The 22,250-nt window shown below is 34.1% G+C and overlaps 1 protein-coding gene across 3 annotated transcripts in view; it reads right to left on the bottom strand.

Annotated features, from left to right (window-relative positions):
- The window catches only part of LOC128077672 (adhesion G protein-coupled receptor A3-like), a 252,454-nt gene that overhangs the window by 137,593 nt on the left and 92,611 nt on the right, over window positions 1-22,250 (bottom strand). For all 3 annotated transcript variants that reach the window (XM_052677159.1, XM_052677160.1, XM_052677161.1), the window contains exons 3-6: window positions 21,815-21,886; window positions 17,927-17,998; window positions 9,629-9,700; window positions 8,766-8,929 (exon numbers count right to left, since the gene is read on the bottom strand). In XM_052677159.1, coding sequence (XP_052533119.1) covers window positions 8,766-8,929; window positions 9,629-9,700; window positions 17,927-17,998; window positions 21,815-21,886 — 380 coding nt within the window. The remainder of the gene's footprint in view (window positions 1-8,765; window positions 8,930-9,628; window positions 9,701-17,926; window positions 17,999-21,814; window positions 21,887-22,250) is intronic.

Raw genomic sequence — 22,250 nt, 5'->3', positions numbered from 1 at the left:
AGAAGTACTTGGATTTCAAAACTTCTCAGACTTACTCAATTAAAAGAACCTAAGGAAAGTTGATCTGGAAAATGTGTGACTCATATTCAATGCGTAGCATGACTTAGCAAGCGATGAAGGTTTCAGCCAGCACTCAGCAGGTGGATGACAAGTCCAGCCATGTAACCCATTCATCTCTACATGACTTTACCCCATATTCATAAGCCCTTGTGAAAATAAATTGTCAGTTTGGCACTAGGTCTAGGCACTGATGTGTGTTGTGTCCATTACAAGCATTTCAAATGAGCATTCAGTGGAAAAACACTCTCACTGATGATAGCAGTGATTTACTTCATAGGTAGAAATACAAAGGAAGCAGGTTTCACTTCATAGCATACAATAAAAGTGCCAAATGTAACATTAATTTGTAAAATGACTACAGGTATTAATAAATTTCCACAAGGAAATTTAAGATTACTGTCCAATTAATTAACTAATCAAAAATATTATCTGTGTGTATGCAAAATGAAGCCCATGTCTCGCTTTGGCATATCTAGCAGAAATTGATAAGAATGGCAGCTTTTTTCACCATTAACATCTTCCTTGTCAAATACACCTGCTGCCATTTTTCAGCTCCTTGTTTTTAATTCATCCCAGAAGCCTTCTATTTTGCATGCTAGGGAGAAGTTGAAACATTTGAATGTCTGCCACAACCTAAAACTTGACATGTGACAAAAAGTAAAACTGGACTGTGACATATTGGCAACTATGGTATTGAAAGATTCATCAACATGATTTCCTCCACTAGCAAGAGTCAGAAGCCATTGCTAGAAAGCTAATTTTGATTACTCAAATTGTCCTCATGGCAAGCAAGCTGGCAGCTACGTACATTCATTGCACCTTGCAGTTTGTAAAAATGGTTGAGTAGAGGCAGAGATAACGCACTTAGCTCTACAAAATACATTGATTACCTTTATCTGTCTGGAAATTGCAGTGGTAGCACTCATCTTTTCAAACCTTAAGCACCACTCACCACTTTCTCTCTATTTTCTTATCATTACTTATACCAAGGAAGCAACAGAAAAGTCTCAAAGCAGCAGTGATTGTCCCTAATTGTACACAGTCCATCAGTCAGCATGAGTACCCCTCTATCTTTTGAGACTGCTGGACAATGATAGGTAAAAATCTCAAGATGCAGAACAAACAGCAGTTGTGCTGAAGTCAGAACTTGCCACAGTCATTGTATGAAGGTTTCCATTTCCAAACTCCTATCAGCACAAATGACAGTGCCAGTAATCACAGCTCTCTATGGCATCTTTATACATTTTAGAAAAGTGGCATATATGGAAAGTGCTATAAAAACATGAAATATCACTAGAATACATTCTTATAACAGAGAATGTAAGGATGGTTGCTTTATATGGAATTTTTCCATTAAAAAATATAAAAGAAATAAGATTAATTATAACAAACTGTAATCAGTGCTGTTAAATGGACAATGTTAACACATTTGACAGAGATTTGTATCTTTTTATCTAGAAATTACTACGGTAGAATTAAACCCTATATGTTACTTTATTACGATTCAGTAACATGTATTGTACTCCAAGGCCAGTTGTCTTACCATTAGTTTGTTCAAGAGCAGCTATGCTTTGGAGATGGCCAGTCAAGTCTCCGGGGGTGTGAGTTTAGAAGACTGAAAAAGGTTTATTTCACTAATATTCTCCTCAATACCTTTTAGTTACATTTTCCATTCAGTATTTTGCTTGCTTTTTGGAACAGGCCAGCAAAGAAAATGTAGAAAATCAGATACAACTATACATGAATAAACACTGATATAATTTAAGAGTAAGTTAGGAAAATAAACAAACTATATATATTTCCAGCATCTATATCAGCAGGATTTCTGTGGTAAAGATTCTACTGAACTATATTTTCATGTGTGAGTAGAGATGCAAAAAAATCATGTAGTAGTAAAATCTCATCCTTTAAATTTGTTAATTACTGTTGTAATACTTCTTTTATATTTTGGTTGTTTTTTTTTTAATATTATTCATCTTGTACACCCATCTCTGCAGTGTTTTAAATTATCACCAAATTAGGTAATAATGCCTGATATTAAATTTAAAGTACTCTATTTTTTTCCCCCCAGTTTGAGAATGATCCATTTAGATGAGAAATCTACAGTTTGGAGCCAAAAGGTTAGAGTTTATTGGTTTCATGCTATCTAATGGTTACCCATTGAAAATTTTGATACATAAAAAGGTTCACTTACCTCAGACAGAACATTAATCTACCACATCAGTCTTTGAAAGGTTCAAAATTTATGATAAAGGTATTTGATTTATAGACAGATTATTACTACCCATATTTTCTTATTAAAGAAAATCCCAACGCTGCAAAATAGAATTGTAAGAGGATTTAACTATAATTGTAGCATTATCTTTATCTTGCAAAACCTAATCCTGGGAAAGGTTAATAATGCGCATATTCCTATTCAAATATCATTAAACTTGTTCATATGATTAGGCACTCCCTGCAGAATTGGAGTAAGGTCTTGATCCTGCATACTCTTGAAGAGAATGATGCTTTGCACAAATGCAGCAGGCTGTAGGCTGTCAGGAAACTGCAGGATTGGGTTCTAAATCTCAATAATTAATCCATCCTTCTTTATACTTGAGAGTTTGAGTTTAGTCAGTTACTATATACTGAATAAAATCCACACTTCAATATTTGCATTGTGTTAATGTAGTAAGAATGGCATGTAAATGAAGAAAGAAATGGCTGAAACAATAATCTCAAGCCTATCCCTAAGTTTAAGTAAATAACAAATGATGCCAAAAAGATGTTTTATGTACATTGAGAGGAACAAATGAAGAAACATACCTTACTAACATTCAGCCAGTATTTGGTTTTGAGTATAATCCATGTGGGAAAGAAAACTTCCAAAAACAATCTACATATAGATACATATGATTATGTTAAGACTCCTGCGGCAATATAGATAATATATTTTTGCCACCATCTGAAAAAGTAATTTCAAATCTCATTTTTCTCTCAGCATCCCTAGCACAAAATATTTGGCTGTTCCTAAAAGCTGATGCAGAATGAGGCTTAAATGCATTCTCTTGATTTCAAGCTTAAAATCAAATACTGAAAAACCACTCATCCAAAAATAAAATTTCCCAATTTCTATTTTTGACATTTTAAAAGCACATGTCTCTTTCAAAATTCTTCCCATTACATGGAGGAAGCAGGCTTTGTTAAGGATAAAGGGAAAATGATGTGCAAGTACATCAGGTAAAATTCTAAGCACATTTCAACATTCACAGGCTATGAAACATTGGTATTCAACTGTTTCTCACCACTGTTGAGAAAGCAGTTAAAGCCACGCTGTATTTTAAAGGGGAAAAAAGTGCTTTATACAGTATGCATCTAAAGGAAAATATTCCTTTTTTAATTTTTCCCTCAATGACATTGCCGCAATTGATCTAAAAGGTCTTGAATCTTCTGACTTCTTGTGGTATTTTAGGCAAGACTAAAAAAAAAAAAAAAAGACATATATGAAAATATACTAGACAACTATATATGGCCCAAGAGAAATATGCCTTAACGTTCTGGTGATATTCAAGTGTGAGAAATACAGGCTAGACGTCAGAAATTTCATTGTAAGTGTTAAAATGGTCAAGAAATTTCTAAGAGCACGTGTTAGAGGAGTATTTAAAGAATATAAATGTGCACTTTTTTTCCCCCACTTTCTGCAAGTTTCAAAGTGAACAGGTACAGGGCATCCAAGCAGAAAGTACTTATGTTTTAACCTGACTGCTTCTTCAGAGGATGAATTCTCAGTGAAGTGAGGAAAGCTACAAAACACAAGGTACTGTTTAAGTATAAACAGTGCTCTAACAACTGCATTCTCTCTCCACTCAATATACTCAACATCTTATTTATCTTTCCCAAAAAGCACTTCTTGAATTGAGAAGCAGAACACGAGTAAAATGATTGTATGCCTTTGAGCTGTATCCCTACCTTAGAAGTATCCCTCATAATCAGGGTGTCTGCTATGCCAAAAAAAAAGGACACTTCAATCATATTTTATGACTGACAACAACTGAGATAACATTTAAGCTAAGGTACTTTACAGAATTTAGAGACTGAGTAGTAATTCAAACTCCTGGAAATTCAAAACTTGCAGCTATCTTACACTTTGTCTCACTGCAATTCTCAGTACTACGGATTTTTATCTTTTTCTTTGTTAACCCTTTTCTCAGTAGACAGAGCCCTCAGGCATGCTAGAATCTGAATCATAAAGATCTCAAATAGATAAAACTATTCTGAATTTGGAGTATTCATTCCCTGTTAACCATAGTGAAAGTCCTACTTGAGTATCAAAGATTTAAGTTTAGTGTATACAGTTACAATTCTATTCACTGCAACTAAAGGACACTCTACAATAGGTAGAATACACATATGCAGAATATTCATAATGCATACTTTCAAAGCAGCATACTATAGCAATCCCTCTAAGTTGAGTGAAATACTCTACATTTGAATTTCATGAACATGGAGCAGTCTGAGAACTATCAGAATTCAAAAACAGTTTCTGGACACCCTTGGTGTCTGAAAAAAAGGCTCCTGAACCCAGGGATTCCAACCTACTCCTGGGAAGGTAGATGAGATTTAAGACAGATGCTGTCTCATCCATGTTAATAAAAGAAAGGGAAATGACTCAGCTGCAATGTTAGCCCTTACTCATACTTTCCCCTGAGAGTATATCTCAAAATGAACATATGTAACATTTGAGATTATATTTGTTTCCTTTTTCAGTGATGCATGCAGTATAGGCTAATAAATCATCCTGTACCTTAGATCTTCTTTTGAGTTTTGTCCTACAGTCTATTGCTGAAGCAAATCAGTAAAATTTGTTTGCCTGAAAATGCTGTGATGTAGTGATGTGGATGCATATGTATCAAACCACCTAGTCAAGTAGAGCAACATGACTTTAAAAAAAAATATAGACAACTCTATGCTTAAACTTCCTGAGCACTAACAAAATACTGCATTTAGTCAGTAATATCCTGGCTGCATCGAAGGAACACTCAGCAGATCAAGGGAGATAATTGCCTCCAGTATCAAGAGGCAGCCTACAGGAATGATGGGAAGAAACTTGATCAGAGAATGTAGAAATAGGTAACAGTTTTAAACTAAAAGAGGAGAGATTCCTGTTAGATATTAGGTAGAAATTCTTCACTTTAAGGGTGGTAAGGCACTGGAACCATCAGAAGAACTGATTAAGGGCTGCCCCATCTCTGAAGTGTTCAGGGCCCAGTCAGATGGACCCCTTTGGGCTTCTGCTCTAGTGAGAGATGTTCCTGTTCAATGTAGGGTTGTTGCAACTAGATTATCTTTAAGCTTCTTCTCAACTCTAAGCATTCTATATGATTCTATATTTATGATCTAGTTCTTTTAACTTATCTAATTTGTAAATAGTCAAGACAGCAATATGAGGACAAATATTAGGATAAACCTGAAAAGCTACTGGTATTAAGAGTATAACTGAATACGTGCATTTTATTTTTCACTTGGTGCACAGAAATTGCAAAACAATATGATATTGTGTCAAAATGCTTTCAATATATTTCCTAAATATATATATTACTTTTTAAGCACATTTTTAGTTAAAAATGATCAGAGACTGACCCCAATTGTAGAAAAAATCTACAAGTATAAAAGTAGTACATTAATTTGTAGAAGACCTATGTGAGAAGCAGTTATCTGTTCCAGAACTGGTATTTTGTCAACTATTTTCTAAACTTTAAACAAAATCAAACATACGGAGACAGGAAGTCAGCACGTTTCCAAACATCAATGTTCTGCATTACATTGACAGTTGTAATTTTCAGAACAAATGAACTTTTACTACTTGAAACTGTTAGCTCAATAATATCAGTGTAACTCTGAGACAGAAAATAAAGTCTAGTATTTCACTCATCTGTCTAGTTAAGCTCCCTTTAAGAGCTATCTTTTGTAATCCCATTAAGACAAACTCATACAAGTCTTCACTGAATGAAAAACATGGCCTATAGAATCAAACTCTGATGATGGTGAGCACAAGAGAAAAAATCACAGAATACTCTCAGATCTCAGGTGGAATTTAGAGTGCTGCATTTGGATATTCATGAAAATGTAATTTTCCTCCAGTAAACTGAGTAAGTTTTATTTGAAATTATGGAGAAACAGTAAGAAGGAGTTACATGAAGCCAAATTCATCATCATTTTTTAGAACTACATTCTGTCCATACTGTTATGAACTCACTGCAGTCCCTCATGTTTAAGTACAAAACTAAAAAACTATCTTTGTACTTTTTGTTTTCTTCCTCATCCCATATCCTTTATGTTTCCTACAGTGGAAAATCTCAGAAAGCAATTCACTTTTTTTATAGTCAAACAACTTTTCAGCTTTATTTCCAAACCTGTCAAAAATTGCTTTATGGCACATTTCTGAGAGCTTGAGATTTTTGTTAAAGAAGATTTAAGTAGTTCTTACATGCTGTTAACAAAATGTGGAAGTAGATTCTTGTGAATTCCAAACTGTGCTATTACTTAGATTAACTTTTATAAAAATCCCAAAAGCACTTATCTAACTGCTGAATGGGTGTCTTTGGCTAACTTCAGTAATCAGATGTATGAGAAGGATTTGCCAAGAAGAAATTTGAAAGATGATTTCATCTCTTATAAAAATGCAAAACAGATGTAAAAAGCTCATGGCAAACTATCCCCTGTAGCTATTCAGAAATTCTTACTGTCTAGTTGCTCCTTCATTCCCTGTCACATATTTTGACTTTTTGCTTCATTCTACCCTATGAAGATTTTTGCCTTTTTCCTACTAATTTTTTCCCCTTCAATTTTTTTTTTCTCATCTTGTGACAATGATACCTCATGAGTATCTTCTAGCATACAGAAGGAAGATCAGTAAATCTAAGTACAAACTTTTGGCAGTGTGGAAGATGTTCATGGGCACTTTTCAATCTATAAACCACTTCTTAATGTTTTCTTTAAGATATGCTTCATCTGATCAGCTGTATGCATATTTCAACACATATTACTCAGTAAACATTCCCAATAGTTGTTATTATTTTAGTCCCAGAGAGGTTTATATTACGCCTAAGTTCAAATTAATCTACTGACTATGAAATTGCTTACTGCTGTGGGCACCATGAGCTGCTCAACAGACATTATGAGCACCATGAAGCACCTGGCAGGCACTACAGAGCTGGTGGAACACTCAGCACATACAATCAACAGCAAGCTCTCTGAGGATATTAAAAGTGGTGTCAAGTTATTGGCAGTCATTACAGATCCTGTCAAGTGTTCTGGACATAATAAACAGTGGTAAGGGCTAGATGAGTTTTATAAATTCTGTATCAGAGGTGTGCTAGGGAGTCCTATTAGATTGAAGTATGACATTCTGAGAAACTGCTGTTTCATTTCATCTGTAAAATTTGCAGGCTCATATTCATTGGCAACCTGGAAATACCAATTAGCAGCCCTTAATGAGTTCTTCTGATCGTTCCAGTGTTTTCAGGAGCAGCACTTTTCCTGCTGGGAAATGGATCTCTATGAAGATGCCCATGCTGGGTCTCTGTAAAGTGGTAGCTTGATATTTGGAAGGAATTGCAGACTTTCAAATGATCATTAATGCAGGCTACTGGAAGCTTCTCACCCTTTCACTCACAAGAGCACATTCCTTATTTCTTTCTAGCTGAATATCTGTGCTTCCTTAACAATTCAGCCACTGAATGACCTATGGTTCACAGCTTTTTACATCTCTCACAACTTGTAAACATTTCTATTGGCCATTGTTTAAACCACATTTTTTGTTAGGACTCCAATTGACCCTGATCTCCATTCTGCTAGGAAAGTGTTAGTAACACACATCATTCCTTTGGTGATTATGGGAATAAAAGTGTGGCTTTTCTTTCATTTCCACAAGGTATTAGCAAAGTCATCACCCCACCAACTTTCTGTCATTCAAGAAAGTCAAAGATCCAAAGATTCTGTGATTAATGAAGTATGCGTCAAATAATATTTCTGACTATGGAACCCACCAGCACACAGACAGGGATATTTTCTATGCAGTGTAACTTTTAAATTCATTATGTTTCTCTGTCCTATGCTATATAATGTTCAGCCAGAGATGAATTTTCTTTACTCGTTTGTATTTTTTGTTTTCTTCCTCATCCCATATCCTTTATGTTTCCTACAGTGGAAAATCTCAGAAAGCAATTCACTTACAGATCTAAATTTAAAGAATTTGCCTAACATTCAACTCTAAAAATCCTATTCATAGGCAGCGGTGCTGAAGTGTATAGAACAGATTTACAAAATGAAAAATAAAAGAACAAAGTCTGATATTTGTGTCAGAAATACAACTTAAAGGCAACATTCTCTAAATTCCTCGAGGAAACTTCAGTTTCATGCAATATATAATGTAGGGCTACCATCACGTATTAATGTTTCATGTCATGAATATACGTTACCTAATATATAGACAGGACAATGGTGCTCTCTCCATGTACATACAATTTCAGATGAAATAAGCAAATTGTGTTTTTCCCACTCTATTTTAATCTTACTTGTGTTTTCTGTGCATTATACCTAAATTTCTTGCTGCTATAAGAAACCCAGAGCCATTAATATTTTTTTTGGCGATACTACTACTTTTTTTAAACATTTTTCTCTCAAATCCACTCCAGTTGGTGATGTTAAACACCAGTGCAACTCACCACATATCAATTGGTTTTCCTTCAGGTTACGAAAAGACAGTCCTTGTAAAGCACTGGGGTAAGCACAAACAGTTTCCTCCGCAATTCGGACTGAAGCATTTCTAGCCCATTGTAAGACCCATTTCAGATTACAGTCACAAATGAGTGAATCAGTGTTGAAATGCCTAGAAGAACAAAGGAACAGCACAGTTAGCGTGCACACAATTTTCATACACAAACTTTCTTCAAAGTCTTTCAAATACAGATTATCACATTCTAAAGATAATCCTGTATAGATGTGTATACAGATAACCTGAGACAAATAATGCACACTGTCCCAATCCTAATGTCTTTCAAAACATTATGCCAAATTTTTTTTTTATTTGGGAACAGTATTTCTGACTACTGACTTATATGTGAATAGGTGGTACTATAAAAAGCCACACTGCAAAATACATTTAATTACTAAAACACCTTCAAGTAGAAAATTAATCATGGAAACATCCAATGTATACTTTTAAGTCTCAGAGAGGTGCATTTAATATAAATAGCCCAGAACTGTCATTATAGTTCTAGACAAAGTTTTTAATATGAGTGCTTTTGTTTTTTTATTCAGTTATCACACAATGTAATGCATACAAATATGGAAAGGCGTAAAATCATAAAGTAGAAAAGAATAAATACGGATGCCATTCAGGATTGCCAGTGTGGGTTTGTCAGGAACCGCGCCAAATTCTCAGCGCAGACACAGACATTGGTAAGAAAATACTGTATATTTTATGTTTCTAAAGCATTGATAGAAATAATTCTGTTTGAATTCAACTACACTGTGTTCATTGCAATGTTTTTCTTGGCTCTTTAAGAAGGGAAGGAATCATACTTACAGTGCTTTCAGAGCTAGCAACTCAGAAAAGAGTCCATTCATGAGACTTGAAAAAATATTCCCTGACAAATTCCTAGAAAAAAAAAAAAGTAAATTATGGATATAGCAAATACATGAAAACAAAATTGTTAGAGTAATTTTTTTCCAAGTGCTAATTAAAAAAAAATGTAATTTCCTGACCACAACACAGACATTTAAATTTATATATTGCCAGCAGGTACACATACAATTCATTCCATTTAAGAAACAGGAGTTTCTGTATATATTTAACAGAAGTGATATACTCTAGAATTTCAGTGTCAATATTCACTCAGTGATTTTTCACCAAGACCTATGTTTTAATTTACTGTTTATGTAGAACGCTATTTCAAGGTAAACAAATAAAAGTATCAGTTTAATAATGTGTAGATGAATCCTAGCATTTTATTTAAATAGCAGTGAGTTTTCAAAGTAAACATTTTTATTACAAAAGACTTTAAATAAACAGATGTTCCCTATCATCACGTTCTTAAGGCCATTTCCATTTTAACTACTGTTTTACTATATTTTTGGTCTTGATGTCTGAATGGATTAAGCTGAATACTTGCATACAGATGCAATTTAATATTTCCTCATTCAATATTACTGTTGAATCAGCATTTTAAAAGTACAAGAAGTAAATGCTTAATATCAAATAATGCTGTCTTTTTAAGTACTTGTAAAATAAAATAAGTTGTAGAGCCTTCTGGAAATAATTCATCTTATTTTTGTATTCTTGGCAATTCTTGGAACAAAAGTAATTTTTCAACAATCAAAAAAAAGGCTTTGAACAATTCAAAATTTCATGGTAGCTTTAAGCAAAACTCTACTAATAGAGAAAAATAACTGGCTCAGCAAAGTTAAGTGAAATTATTTCTCATTATACTGAGTGACAGTAAGATATGTTGATATAATTGAGGTCATTGCAAGTATTTTGTTTAACAGTGCACCCTTAATACAATTGAAGCACTAAGCTCTTGGAAATGGAAGGGCTTTCTAATTTGCCTTGAAGTGTAGGTACATATAAGATAGCCTCTTTACTTAAAATTAAATGGGCCTACTCATGCTTATTGGACATAAGCCCTGGCTAAGCATATGCTGAAAAAGTTCAATTCAGCAAACAGAATGTGGCTATTCACCTGCTGAAGATGCCCATCCTACATCTGATAAATCTATGCACTTTCCATAGGTCCTTCCAAGCCCACTGAGATATCTCACCAGAATTGCCTTTTGTCAAACTAAAAATTCCTAATGTGTTCTTTTCACAGATTTTTTTGAAACTTTTCATTGTGAGATATACATGTTTTCTTCAGTGCTTTTGGCAAGTAGTGGAATAACAGAGTTCCTGACAGTTCAGAAGTCAGCACAGAGCCAGTAAGTCCGTTTTCATATTCTTTCATATTCAGATAATGACCTGGCTCAAAATTTCCACATTATTACTGCTAATTAGCAAACTAGTATCATGTTTACAGTGCTGTATAAATCACAAATAAATTTCTAAATCCAACAAGCACAATATATAAGACTGGATCTCCCCAACACTGGGAATAGCCTCTTTGCTAACAAAGCAGTCTGGAGCATTATTAAATCACCCAATAACTGAGCACTTCTGAGCTAGATGTCTGCAGCATGCTGCAGATGCCTGGTTCTTTTGGCTCACATGAAATTTATATTCTGTATTAAAATATTTCTATAACCACGGCATTGTGAAATTCCACCATTTCAGATATCTTAAAAACCCACTCTAGCTTGACTTAAAAGGAAATTTGTTCTTAAAACATCCCTATCACCTAGTTTCCAAACATTTCAAACATAACAAATTAATGCACTCCAAAGCTGATAGCACTTGCTATGCCATTAACTTACTGCATTAATAGAAACATGTGCTCTCTGTTATATCAGAGGTAAACCATTTTAGCTTTATGTACAGTCGTGCACTTATTTTTTTATATATCAAATACTCCATGCTTTTACAGAAATTAATAAAACACTTCTGCCAGAAGCTTTAATATAAATAACAAATACCATAAAACAACCAAATGCACCTCGAAGGACTGATTTGAGGCAAAGTACAGGTGGAAACAAAGTATATGAACATGAAGTATGTTTCACTCTTATAAGCAGTATTAGAAAGCAGAGGCTGAATGAAAAAGCAGTAGATTCTTCTGTGCAAAAAGACTTGATAGAGAAGGTATAAAACCTACAGCACAAATAGAGGGCAGGCTCTGGTGCACACTTTCTCAGTATGAGGTCTATGTGATTCACACTGTTATTCTGGTTTTGTACTTTATCTCCAGCACCATACAAAGGGAGTAGTTTCTTCAATGACAGCAACAAAGTCACACAAGAATTTATGGTATAATATTATCATAAAGCTAGTTGGTGATAATGATTCAGAGCCGGGATGACAAATAAATCAGATGTACTTTAATCAAACAGTTAGAAGTAAAGAGGAAGGTCTGTCTGGAACTTCTTAAAGGAAGATCCAGCAGTAGTTGCTTGCTGAAATAGGTTTTAATGTACTAAAATGCCAAACCTGAAGGACTAACTTATTGGGGACTATTAAGATGATATCTGGTCAACCAGTACACCAACCCAGTATTCCATAGCTCATGATATTTAAATTAAGTATAAACAGAATTAGTATGGATGGCCACACCATTACCTACCAAAAGTATATTTGCATACATCATTCTGGAACAAAGCATTGAAACATGGCCTCTGAGGGACTGAAGGAGATCTGGAAGATTTGTTGCATTCAATTATGTCAGTCCTAGTTAGAATACGTGCACCCCAGCACAGCATAAACACAGCCGAAGGATGATGTATTAAGTCAAAAAAGTTAAGCTAATATCTTAGAAGACATAATAAATCTTCTCTTATGCTGTCTGAGGCACTGTCAGATACATCTGTCAAACGATGTGAATGCATTTTGAAATCATTTTTCAAGAAAAAAATCATCAAATCCAAGAAGGTGTAAAAATTAGATCACCCTCAAGGAACATAATCACAATTCACTGCCTGCAGTGATTTTAGGGAGCCGTACGAAATTTTAGATTTCATTAGTAATTTGAAATTCAGTTCCAATTCACAAAAATGTACATCCTGACCTGAGTAAGAGAACTTTTTCCTACGTGCATGATTAAGAGGCTTATAAGTTCTATTTGGATTTCGTATGTGTTTATGTTTTCAAAACAGTATTTGATGATATTACTAATTATTATTTTTTAGTATAAATTTAAGAAACCCTTAGGTTGCCCTGTTCAGTATAGTCTACATGAAATCATCAAACCCTTTGAAGAGTCCTTGCATAATCCCTAAAAGCTAGACAAATTTCACCTTTCATTTTAGAGAAGTATGTTTACATACATTTATCCTACTGAGTTTAGATATATTCGTCACATCATTTGATGAAAAGTTATGTCAGCTTAGCTGATTTTTTACTTTTTTTCTTCCCACATTTTTATTTTACAAAGCCAAGAACAACTGCATTATTTTGTTTCACCTGGTATTTGTGCTCATAAACAGGACCAGGAGAGCTCATCTGTATAATTCACAGAAGGTGCATAAGGATTTATGTCCTTTGCTCTTTCCAGTGGACTCACGGCTCTCCCTACTGGTTTGGATAACAGCCTGCAAAGATCTTTTCATCTCTGCTAAAGTAACACAGGAGAGCTCTAATTTCATGCTATCAACAATTGCATAAATCATTATTTCTCTCTCTATATATCTTTATAATGCTCCTTTGATATTCTCACCCATAATTGGTGGTTATTAAATCAGTTTATTATTTAAGAATTTGTCATCTTTTCTTTAATACAATTCTTTACATTCATGTTATATTAAGTAAATGCCACTCCACACTGTTTTCAGAGAACACACTCCTGAAAATACCAGTAAACATGATTCAGAGGTATCGCTAGCAACACAAAGGAGGCTTATTGTAATTTATAGATTGAAATAACTTGTTTTTGGAAATTTTTTGTAAAAAAGTCCAAGGGAAAAAAAAATGCTAGAAAGTGTTAGGCCTAAGGAAGCCTGAATTAGCCCATAGTCAGCAAAAAAAAAACAAAAAAAAAACCCACTAGTTCTTACATTCAAGGCAAATTAAAATTGTCAACTCAAGCGATTATTAATAATTATGTCATTAATCAGATTTCTGAGACAGAGGAGCAAGTAACATGGTGAATGGTGGGGACTTGCTCCTATCAACTGTGATGGTAGTGACACAACATAATCACCAACTCAACAAGAGTAATGCTGCTCTTGACTCTGGATTGTTAAAGATGACAGCTTGCATAAAAGATAAAGTCATAAATTTTGATACTGTAAACACTAACTGATTTACTCTTGGTAAAAAAGAAATTTTGTCTAATCTACCATTAGGCCTCTGAGTTCCAGACTTCAGAAATGATAAAAATTGAAAAATAATAAAGTAAATGGAGAGGAATTATTGAAGTATATGAACTGGCATGCAGGATGATCTTAATAATATAATCAACTGTAGAAAAGTGGTTTAAAGCCCAAATTTTAAAAATGGAGAACAAAAAAGTGAACCAATGACTAAGCCTTGAGAAATATATATATTTTTAAAGATCAAAGATGTAGAGAGCCAATAATAAACTGAAAATGCTATTAAAATTCAGAAAGTACAGAGATTGCGAGATTTACTAAAAATGAAGTTACTCTTTGGAAAATCTACCAAAAGATGGTGGTTTACTACACTAACCAGTTCTTAGTACAAATAATAAGTGAGAAAGAGCAGACGTTATATGTAACCTAAATATATCTAATTGCTACTAAAAATCTAATTTCTGACTTTTCAGTGATGTTGGTCGCCTGGTTTATATGCATTTTGTGGGAAATGCATCATTAGATTCTAGAAATGATCTTTCCTAAGATCACCTACAGAATGACTAGTAAGATGCAGAACTAGTTAGAATCTAAAAATACCAGGGAAGATAGATGCCTTCAATACTAGATCTCATCACACAAAAAAAATCTAGTATAAATTTTACATTTTTTCCTTCTGATGTAATATAATGCTAGATATACACTAAAATTAATCAGTAATTTTCCTTTTCTAGAAAATCACTGGTTTTATTAATATGCTTACATGATATATCTTCAGTAAAAGCATACTATAAAAGATGAAAGAAAACCCCAATCTGCCAACATTTTTTCTGTTTTACTTTTTTTCAGAACTCAGCCGGTAACTGCAAGTGAAGTCAAACTAACAGGTCTATCAGAATCATCTTTTTTTGCACTGGCACACGGACATAACATCCATAAAGAAGAATTCTCTAGCAATTTTGGCTCAGAAAAGTAAATACGTGAAAATAAATCTGGTAATAACAACACCAAGTCTAGTCAACATTAAGAGAACCATTTTCTAAGAAGAGGTGAGCGTACTTGAAGATAGTAGATCAAATAATTTCACTAAATGATATTATTTAAAGTAAAAAGTGTAACAAGAATTTCACTTGAGAGTTTGAATTAAGAAAGGCATCTTTAAAAGTTCAGCTATAAACTGGAAGCACAGATTAAAACAATGCAGAAAGTGCTGAGTTTACACTCGGAAATGAAATCTAGCCTCATAGTGAGGAAAGAATAAATATTTACCTAGGATGCATAAAAAGACAGGAGGCAAGAAAACACAGTGATAACATAACATATGGGGAACTGATGAGACTTTCTCTGGATCTGCATGCTCAGAAGAAAATCTGCAAGCACTGTGGCAGGGTGAGAGTTCGACTACCAGAGGGAGCAGGGATTTGGGAGCCTGTTTTCCCAAGGGACACTGTAATGCTTTGGTTGGTACAGCTTGGTAACTACTGAGCTTTGCCATGCATACATGCTGCTTTCTGACACAAGCCAAGAATACAGAGGTAGTCTTCCACTCTCCATCCTGGCCTTCAGAGGAAAGGGCAAATATAGCCAAACACTGCCACAGAACAAATGCTGAAAACTCACTGTGAATTAATTTCTGTTCTTTATATTCACAAGACTGAAATTTTGCAGTTAAGATGGTTTGGAACAATTTATGAATAAAATTTTTAGACTTTTTGCCAAGACTGCAGGGATTTGAACAATTTCTGGTGAGGTTGCTCGTACTGTCTAGAAGGTAGTTTCACCACTCTGAATTAAACGTACCTTCTGTGATAATCTGACTTCACAGTCATAGTCACGTTCACTGAGCACAACAAAGGAAACATGGCAACCCCCAGAGGCAGGTTGGGTTTGCCCAATCTGACCACATGCCCGAGATGAGCAAAAAGAGAAGTGGGCAACTTGCTATCAAGGCTCCTTCCATTGTCTTTTCTCATTTGTATACATCAGAGGAGATCTGGCACATTTACTCTCAATAATGCAATGAGTTAAACATGCCAGTTTTGGGCCTTTTACCCAGCATCATTTTGATCTCCTGGCAGATCTTTCTAGAAAGAGTTTCCTGTTTTTTCCAAGGTCAGTTTCTCCAAAACTGTCTTGGAAAGAAAGAAAATAAAGCTTGAGATTTGTAACATACTGTGACACAGGACTGATTCCCCATTCAGGAATGAAGGCAGATGTAGATAAAAATGCAGAGCCCTCCTGGGTCTTTCTCAGCAGGATACACTGAAAAGTGTATAACAAAATATTGTTTCCTCCATTTATTCTCTTAACCTCCAAATATTTGAAACTCAAGAATTTCCTGAACAATACCAGGTTTCTATGAATTCAATAATCCAGCAGGGACTTCTCTTTCATAATATTATCCATAGCCTCTTGAATTCATGTAAAGTTTTAAGAGAATCGTGCAGCAATGTGTACCTCAGCTTTGTCTTTTGTTAAAAAATAATGACAACAAACCTTCCTTTTGGTTTGCTTTTTTTTCCAATTTGCCTCAGTATTTTTTCTCAGTATCCTCTAGTTTCTGTACTGTCAAAGATGATGAAAAATAGGTCGCTGTTCATCTCTATTATGTTATTCAGAATTTTAGAGTCTCGTATCACACCTCCCTTCCTCTCAACTGTCCCTTTCCCAGCCAGGAAAGTTGCAGGCAACTTATTCATTCCTAGTGCTGCACCTCTCACCACTCCGTTCTATCTTGCCTTGAGCCTTTCAGAGATTTGATCACTTTCCTTAGCTCAGTGGACTGAGAAAGACTGCCAATATTTTTCAAAATGCAGCTGCTTAACTTTCTTTCTGTAGTATTATATACGTTCTCTGATTTTTTCTCCCTTTCATTAATAATACTTGTATTTTTTTTTGAAGTGATACTGAGCAATGAGCAGCTGTTTTCATGACATTATCCACTATCATCTCAAAACATCTTTCCCAAGTTTTAATGGTTAGCCCAGAACTTTTTTTCTTCCCTACATCACTTAACATATATTTCCATTAAATTTCATTTCCATTTTACTGTGCTGTCAGGGAATCCTCTCCATTACTTCTGTCATTCCTCAAAATCAACTTTCGTCTCCTCAGGCCATGATAAACTTATCATCTCTAGTAAATTTGGCCATCACATATTTTATACTTTCCAGATTCACCAGATTCTCTCTGAAATTGAACAACCCAGGTATACTATTATGATCTTTTTTTGTTTCTGAGTGCTTCTTTTCTAACTGTCTCAAAATCTATGGACCCAGCAAATGCTGAGACATAAGGATAGGCAAGTCAATTGCTCTGCTCCCTAGAGCATGCTCCAGTGTCACTGTACACAATAAACTAAAGACTCAGAAAGTACCATAAAAAATGGTGTGAACAATACAACATCTTCAGTGGGCAGCCTAAATTTCACATTTCTCAAGCAATTGGAACTACTCTGACGTTCCAAATTTAAATAATGCTTTATGCATTTTGTCTATGGCTGTACAGTTTTTCTGTAATACATTTTAAGAACAAAAAAAAAAAAGCTACAAAATTCTAACTGATCTCCAGTGGATCAAAAGAGCAATGTATCAATTTTCTAACCAGCATTAGAAAACAACTTTATGAATCATAATTTGGGTATTTGACCTTTATTTGCTTGCATGACATGCAAACAGAAATTCAGCATCTTTACAAATGTTGTATGCACAATTTATTTGGAGTTTTGATATATATTACATTTGAAAATAGAATAATCATCTTTAAAGTGTCAAGTCATCACAGTCAAGTCAGTAGAGGTTTTTTCACTTTTATGGGAAGACTATATGAAATTAATTTTGATATAATGAAAGTTTGTCAACTGTAGTCAAGTAAGTCATGCAGTAGTTCAGATTTCTCCTATTTAAAACAAGAGAAGTATTATACTCACAATTTATGAAGACTGCTAAGTCCAACAAACATTTCTGGTGTTAGGCAACCAATTCTGTTATTTGAAAGATCTCTGAAAGAAAAAAACAAACAAACAAAAAAACACAACGGTAAAACATTAGTTCTATGTTATTCATATATACACCCAGATAATCACAAACAGCCTCTTTAATTTTAATGCTTAAGGAGACAGATACAAGAGAGAAATAAAGCTTTCTTCAGTAACATGACTGAATTAAACAGCTCTCACAACATTATATAAAGGCTATTTAGCAATATTCTACACTTAAACATACCACACTGCAGCTTGTATTAATTGCATTAGAATGCAATTATATAAATAAAAAAGCAAAACTTATCTTCAAAACAACAGATTTATTCTTTATCACATTTATTAGTGCCTTCTTGTTTATTTTTGAAAAGCATTATGTATCCTCCACTTTGTTGTGTGCAATAGTTAGTCAAGATAGACACATTTTTACTGTTCACTAACGTATCTTCTCATGGGTACCATTCTCTCTTGTTGAAGAAGTCACAGAAACCAAGGAGCAGTTAATTTTTCAGCCAATAAGAAGTTTAGTCCTGATAAGCACTAGGAAAGCTCTTCCAAGAACAATACAGTGGCTGCCTCAGACTACGAATGCTACATTATGTTCCGTAACTGCTGTCTGCAGAAAGATGAATGGGCGCTTCCTCTACGACTAATATGTACAACAAAATGTACAGAATCCTTTTAGAAAGGAAACAAAAGAAGGTATAAACACTCATGTTGTGATAGCAACAGGAATTCTGCCCTCGGGAATATTTTGAAATAATGTTTAACTTTATTTGATTTTCCACTGTTTTCCTTAATATCAACTTTTTTTTTTTTAATATAACTTTACTAATCTAAGTATTTTAAGTGATTAAATGTCCACTAAGACATTAAATTTTATCTGAATATATTTTTGTTATAGAATCAGTGGTGGCCTTCTAAGTTCTTTATTGCACTGTGCAACAATATCTTTCTCTTACTACAAGAGAACAAAAACAATCAAAACAAGAGAATAAAGATGAATGAGTTTGATAAATCCAGTTGTTGCTTTCATGGAGAAAAACCCCATCTGCTAGAATGTGAAGGCAATGTCTTTGGAATTCACTACAAAGTCTTCTCCCATCAGTCAAAGAGTATATTGCTGTACAATGAAATGATGAAATACTGCATTAGAATGAAAATATTTCTTAAATGCTAATCAGGGATATGAAGTAGGCAACAGATGAAGAAAATAGTCTGCAGAACAACACAGTGCCAAAATTGCAAATATAGTTATTCTCCAAATTTTTCTAGTGAAAGTTACATGCAAACTCTTAAAACACAACCTCAAGACAAATACACATTTATTCATATGTATCTTTCCCTTAAAGAATTAAATAGTAAGCAGGAACCCACTCAATTCTTAGTTGGGTAATGCTTTATTTCATCCTGAAAAGTCTGAACACATACAGAACAACACACATCAAAATGTGGAGAATGATTTGAGTGGCAGGAGTAAATTTCACCTAAACTAATCAAAATCAGTGTTTTTCTCAAAATATGAGACAGTAAAATGGTATTTTTAACAAAGCAAAAGGCTATCTTTCCCCTTCTGAAGGCTTTTATCAGTATTATTTTCACAGTAAGATATACGTGGCTGAAATCTCGTATTATAAAACCCATTTTTAATCGCAAAAAGAAAAGATAGCTTTCTGCATATTCCTCCAGACTAACACACATTATATTAGGTTTTACTCAATTCATAATGTACAAAGCTGATGCTCCTTTTCAGGAGTAAGACATTTACCTTAATAATGTTGACTTGTTAAATTGATGTGAGAGAGAGCAAAACTCTCCCCTGTTGAATAACCAAGCGTCATAATTTCAGTGCTTCATAAATTTTCAATTTGCAGCCGTTTTCTTTGTCCCTTTTTAAGTAAACTCTTGAAATGATTCAATTTTTCATTTGAATACAAATTAGAAGATTTCTGCAAATCATTTGCAAAAAACATTTTGATGTTGACAGCCTGCTGTTTATCTGTCTGCCTTGACATAGTTGTATCTCCTGCAATTGCCCATTTTACACCAACTTCAACATGTGAAATAAGAAGATATGAATATAAAGTGCAGCCTTAAAGTAATGACTCTATTCAGCATTCAACAGGAGTTTATAGTATTTATAGCTTCTGCTCAGCTGTCTGCTACCCAATTGTTGAAGAGCTGAAGACTGCAGAGATTTTCTTACCACAAATTATACCTATTTGTATCAAACTCGACAAGCTGGTAATTAATCAACTCACTGTCTCTTGATTGTTCCCAGCGTTACATGTTCATGCTAGAAAGAAGGGGTCTTTTTCAGCTCTGTCCTGTGAAATCCTAACATTATCATTCCTAATATTCTAATTTCTTCTCATTTTTCCTAACATCAAATGATTTGTTCTTCTTGGACTTCTCTCTGACAGCTGATCTAAGTTTCACCTGTTTTCCAGCACACAGCCCAGCACATGAACAGGCTTCTCGTTTTTCCCACCAGAGGTCAGGGTTGTGTTATTAGAGTACGTGGCCAAAGCAATAATTAGTGCTTGTTTTGATCATTTCATTGTTTTATCCCTAAACACAGTGAACACAGAAGTGCCAACCTTATGTTTCTGTTTGCGTTAAAAATGCATAGGATGCTCTGACTTTGGTAAGTACTAAATCATTGGCTTTGTAACCAAGCACACTGAAAGTTACTGGTTGGTGTCAGAAGACACTGCTAGCTGTGCAATCAGAGATTGAAACTTTTATTTAGATAGTTCAATCAGAGATTTAACCTCAGAGAAAAAAAGGAGACATTAAATTTTTTTTTTCTCACATTGCATTCCTCATCATCTAAATTTTATTATTCTCCTAAAATAATTCCCATTTTCTCATAAGTCTTCACCTGAGACAGTGTGCACAATGCCTAGCAGACTTCAGGCCCTGATGGCTGCTTTGCTGTACACAGCCATTTGGATGCTGGCACTTGGAACACTTTAAAAAGAGGTTTCAAGTTGTGAAGAATGAATGAGGATCTGTAACCCTTATTAAATAAAAGGAAAAAGCCCCTCTTGTAGAACTTTGATATTTTTACTTTTTTACAAATGTAGTTTAAAAACCAGTCAATGAAAATGATTGAGAAGATTGGCAGTGAGAGGAATACAGGAATGACAGATGGGACAAATTGCATATTAAAAGGGCAAAAATAAAAAAGAACATCCAGCAGAGTTAATGCGAGAGATAAGAAAATTGTAGGCAAGTTGTCTGAAAGATGAAAAAGTTTCCTTTTTAAGAACTTATTTTACAGACTTGACCTGTGATAAAAGTAAGCAAACTGTGCATAAGGAAAAATAAAAAAAAATACAAATCTTAGCACAGCACAAAGCTATGCTTACACTGCCATGCTTACACTTGTTTAAAACCCTTGGTTTTATTTCCGATGAATGTCTGCAGTGATGTACTGGCTGCTACATCAATAATTAGGTGTGTCTTGAACTTTGCAGAAGTACCTATGAAGACATTTATTGGAAAGCATACGTATACTTAAATGGGAAAAAAAGAAAGAGGGAAAAGAAAAAAGAAAAAAGAAAAAAGAAAAAAGAAAAAAAAAAGAAAAAAAAAAAGAAAAAAGAAAGAAGAAAAAAGAAAAAAGAAAAAAGAAAGAAAAAAAAAAGTAAAAAGAAAAAGAAAAAGGAAAAGAAAAGAATGGTAAATGTAAAAAGTACAACGTGTGATTTTTTATTCTCCAGACAGTGTCCTCATTCTACTATTGCTTGGTGGCATATGTGAGTTGCCCAAGGATAGAAATGTTGATACAAACACAGTTTTCAGAATAATTCAAATGGAATTAATACTTACAGGCGTTTCAGCTCTGAAAGTCCATGGAAAGCCCCTGGCTCAATTGTGCTAATCAAATTATTCTTCAGATCTCTAGAAAGACATAAGAGAAGGAGCAATTAATTACCACTTTCCCTATTGTACGAATGCTATACAAGAGGAATGATGAATGTAATGCAATTCTAATCTTTATTTGTCTTCTGTAAAAGATGTAATTTCTTTTAAAATGCAGCACCAAAACCATCACATTTTTTTCAGTTTATAAAACCATATTTTCCTAAATTATAAGGTTAATATTAGATTAAAAGAATACCTGTTTTAATTATTCTCTTACTTGCAATTTTCTAAACAAGCTTACCAGCTATTCTTGCCCCAGGAAAAATGTTTTAATCAATGAGTGAATAAAATAGTCAGCAAAACAAGAGCCTTTTAGTTTGCTTATTACTTGTGCTGTGCA

The sequence above is a fragment of the Tympanuchus pallidicinctus genome, unplaced genomic scaffold (assembly GCF_026119805.1).
Source record: "Tympanuchus pallidicinctus isolate F22 unplaced genomic scaffold, pur_lepc_1.0 scaffold16, whole genome shotgun sequence".
Classification (NCBI taxonomy): Eukaryota; Metazoa; Chordata; class Aves; order Galliformes; family Phasianidae; genus Tympanuchus; species Tympanuchus pallidicinctus.
Note: the sequence above shows the minus strand (reverse complement) of the source record. Positions and strands in the feature narration are given on the sequence as shown.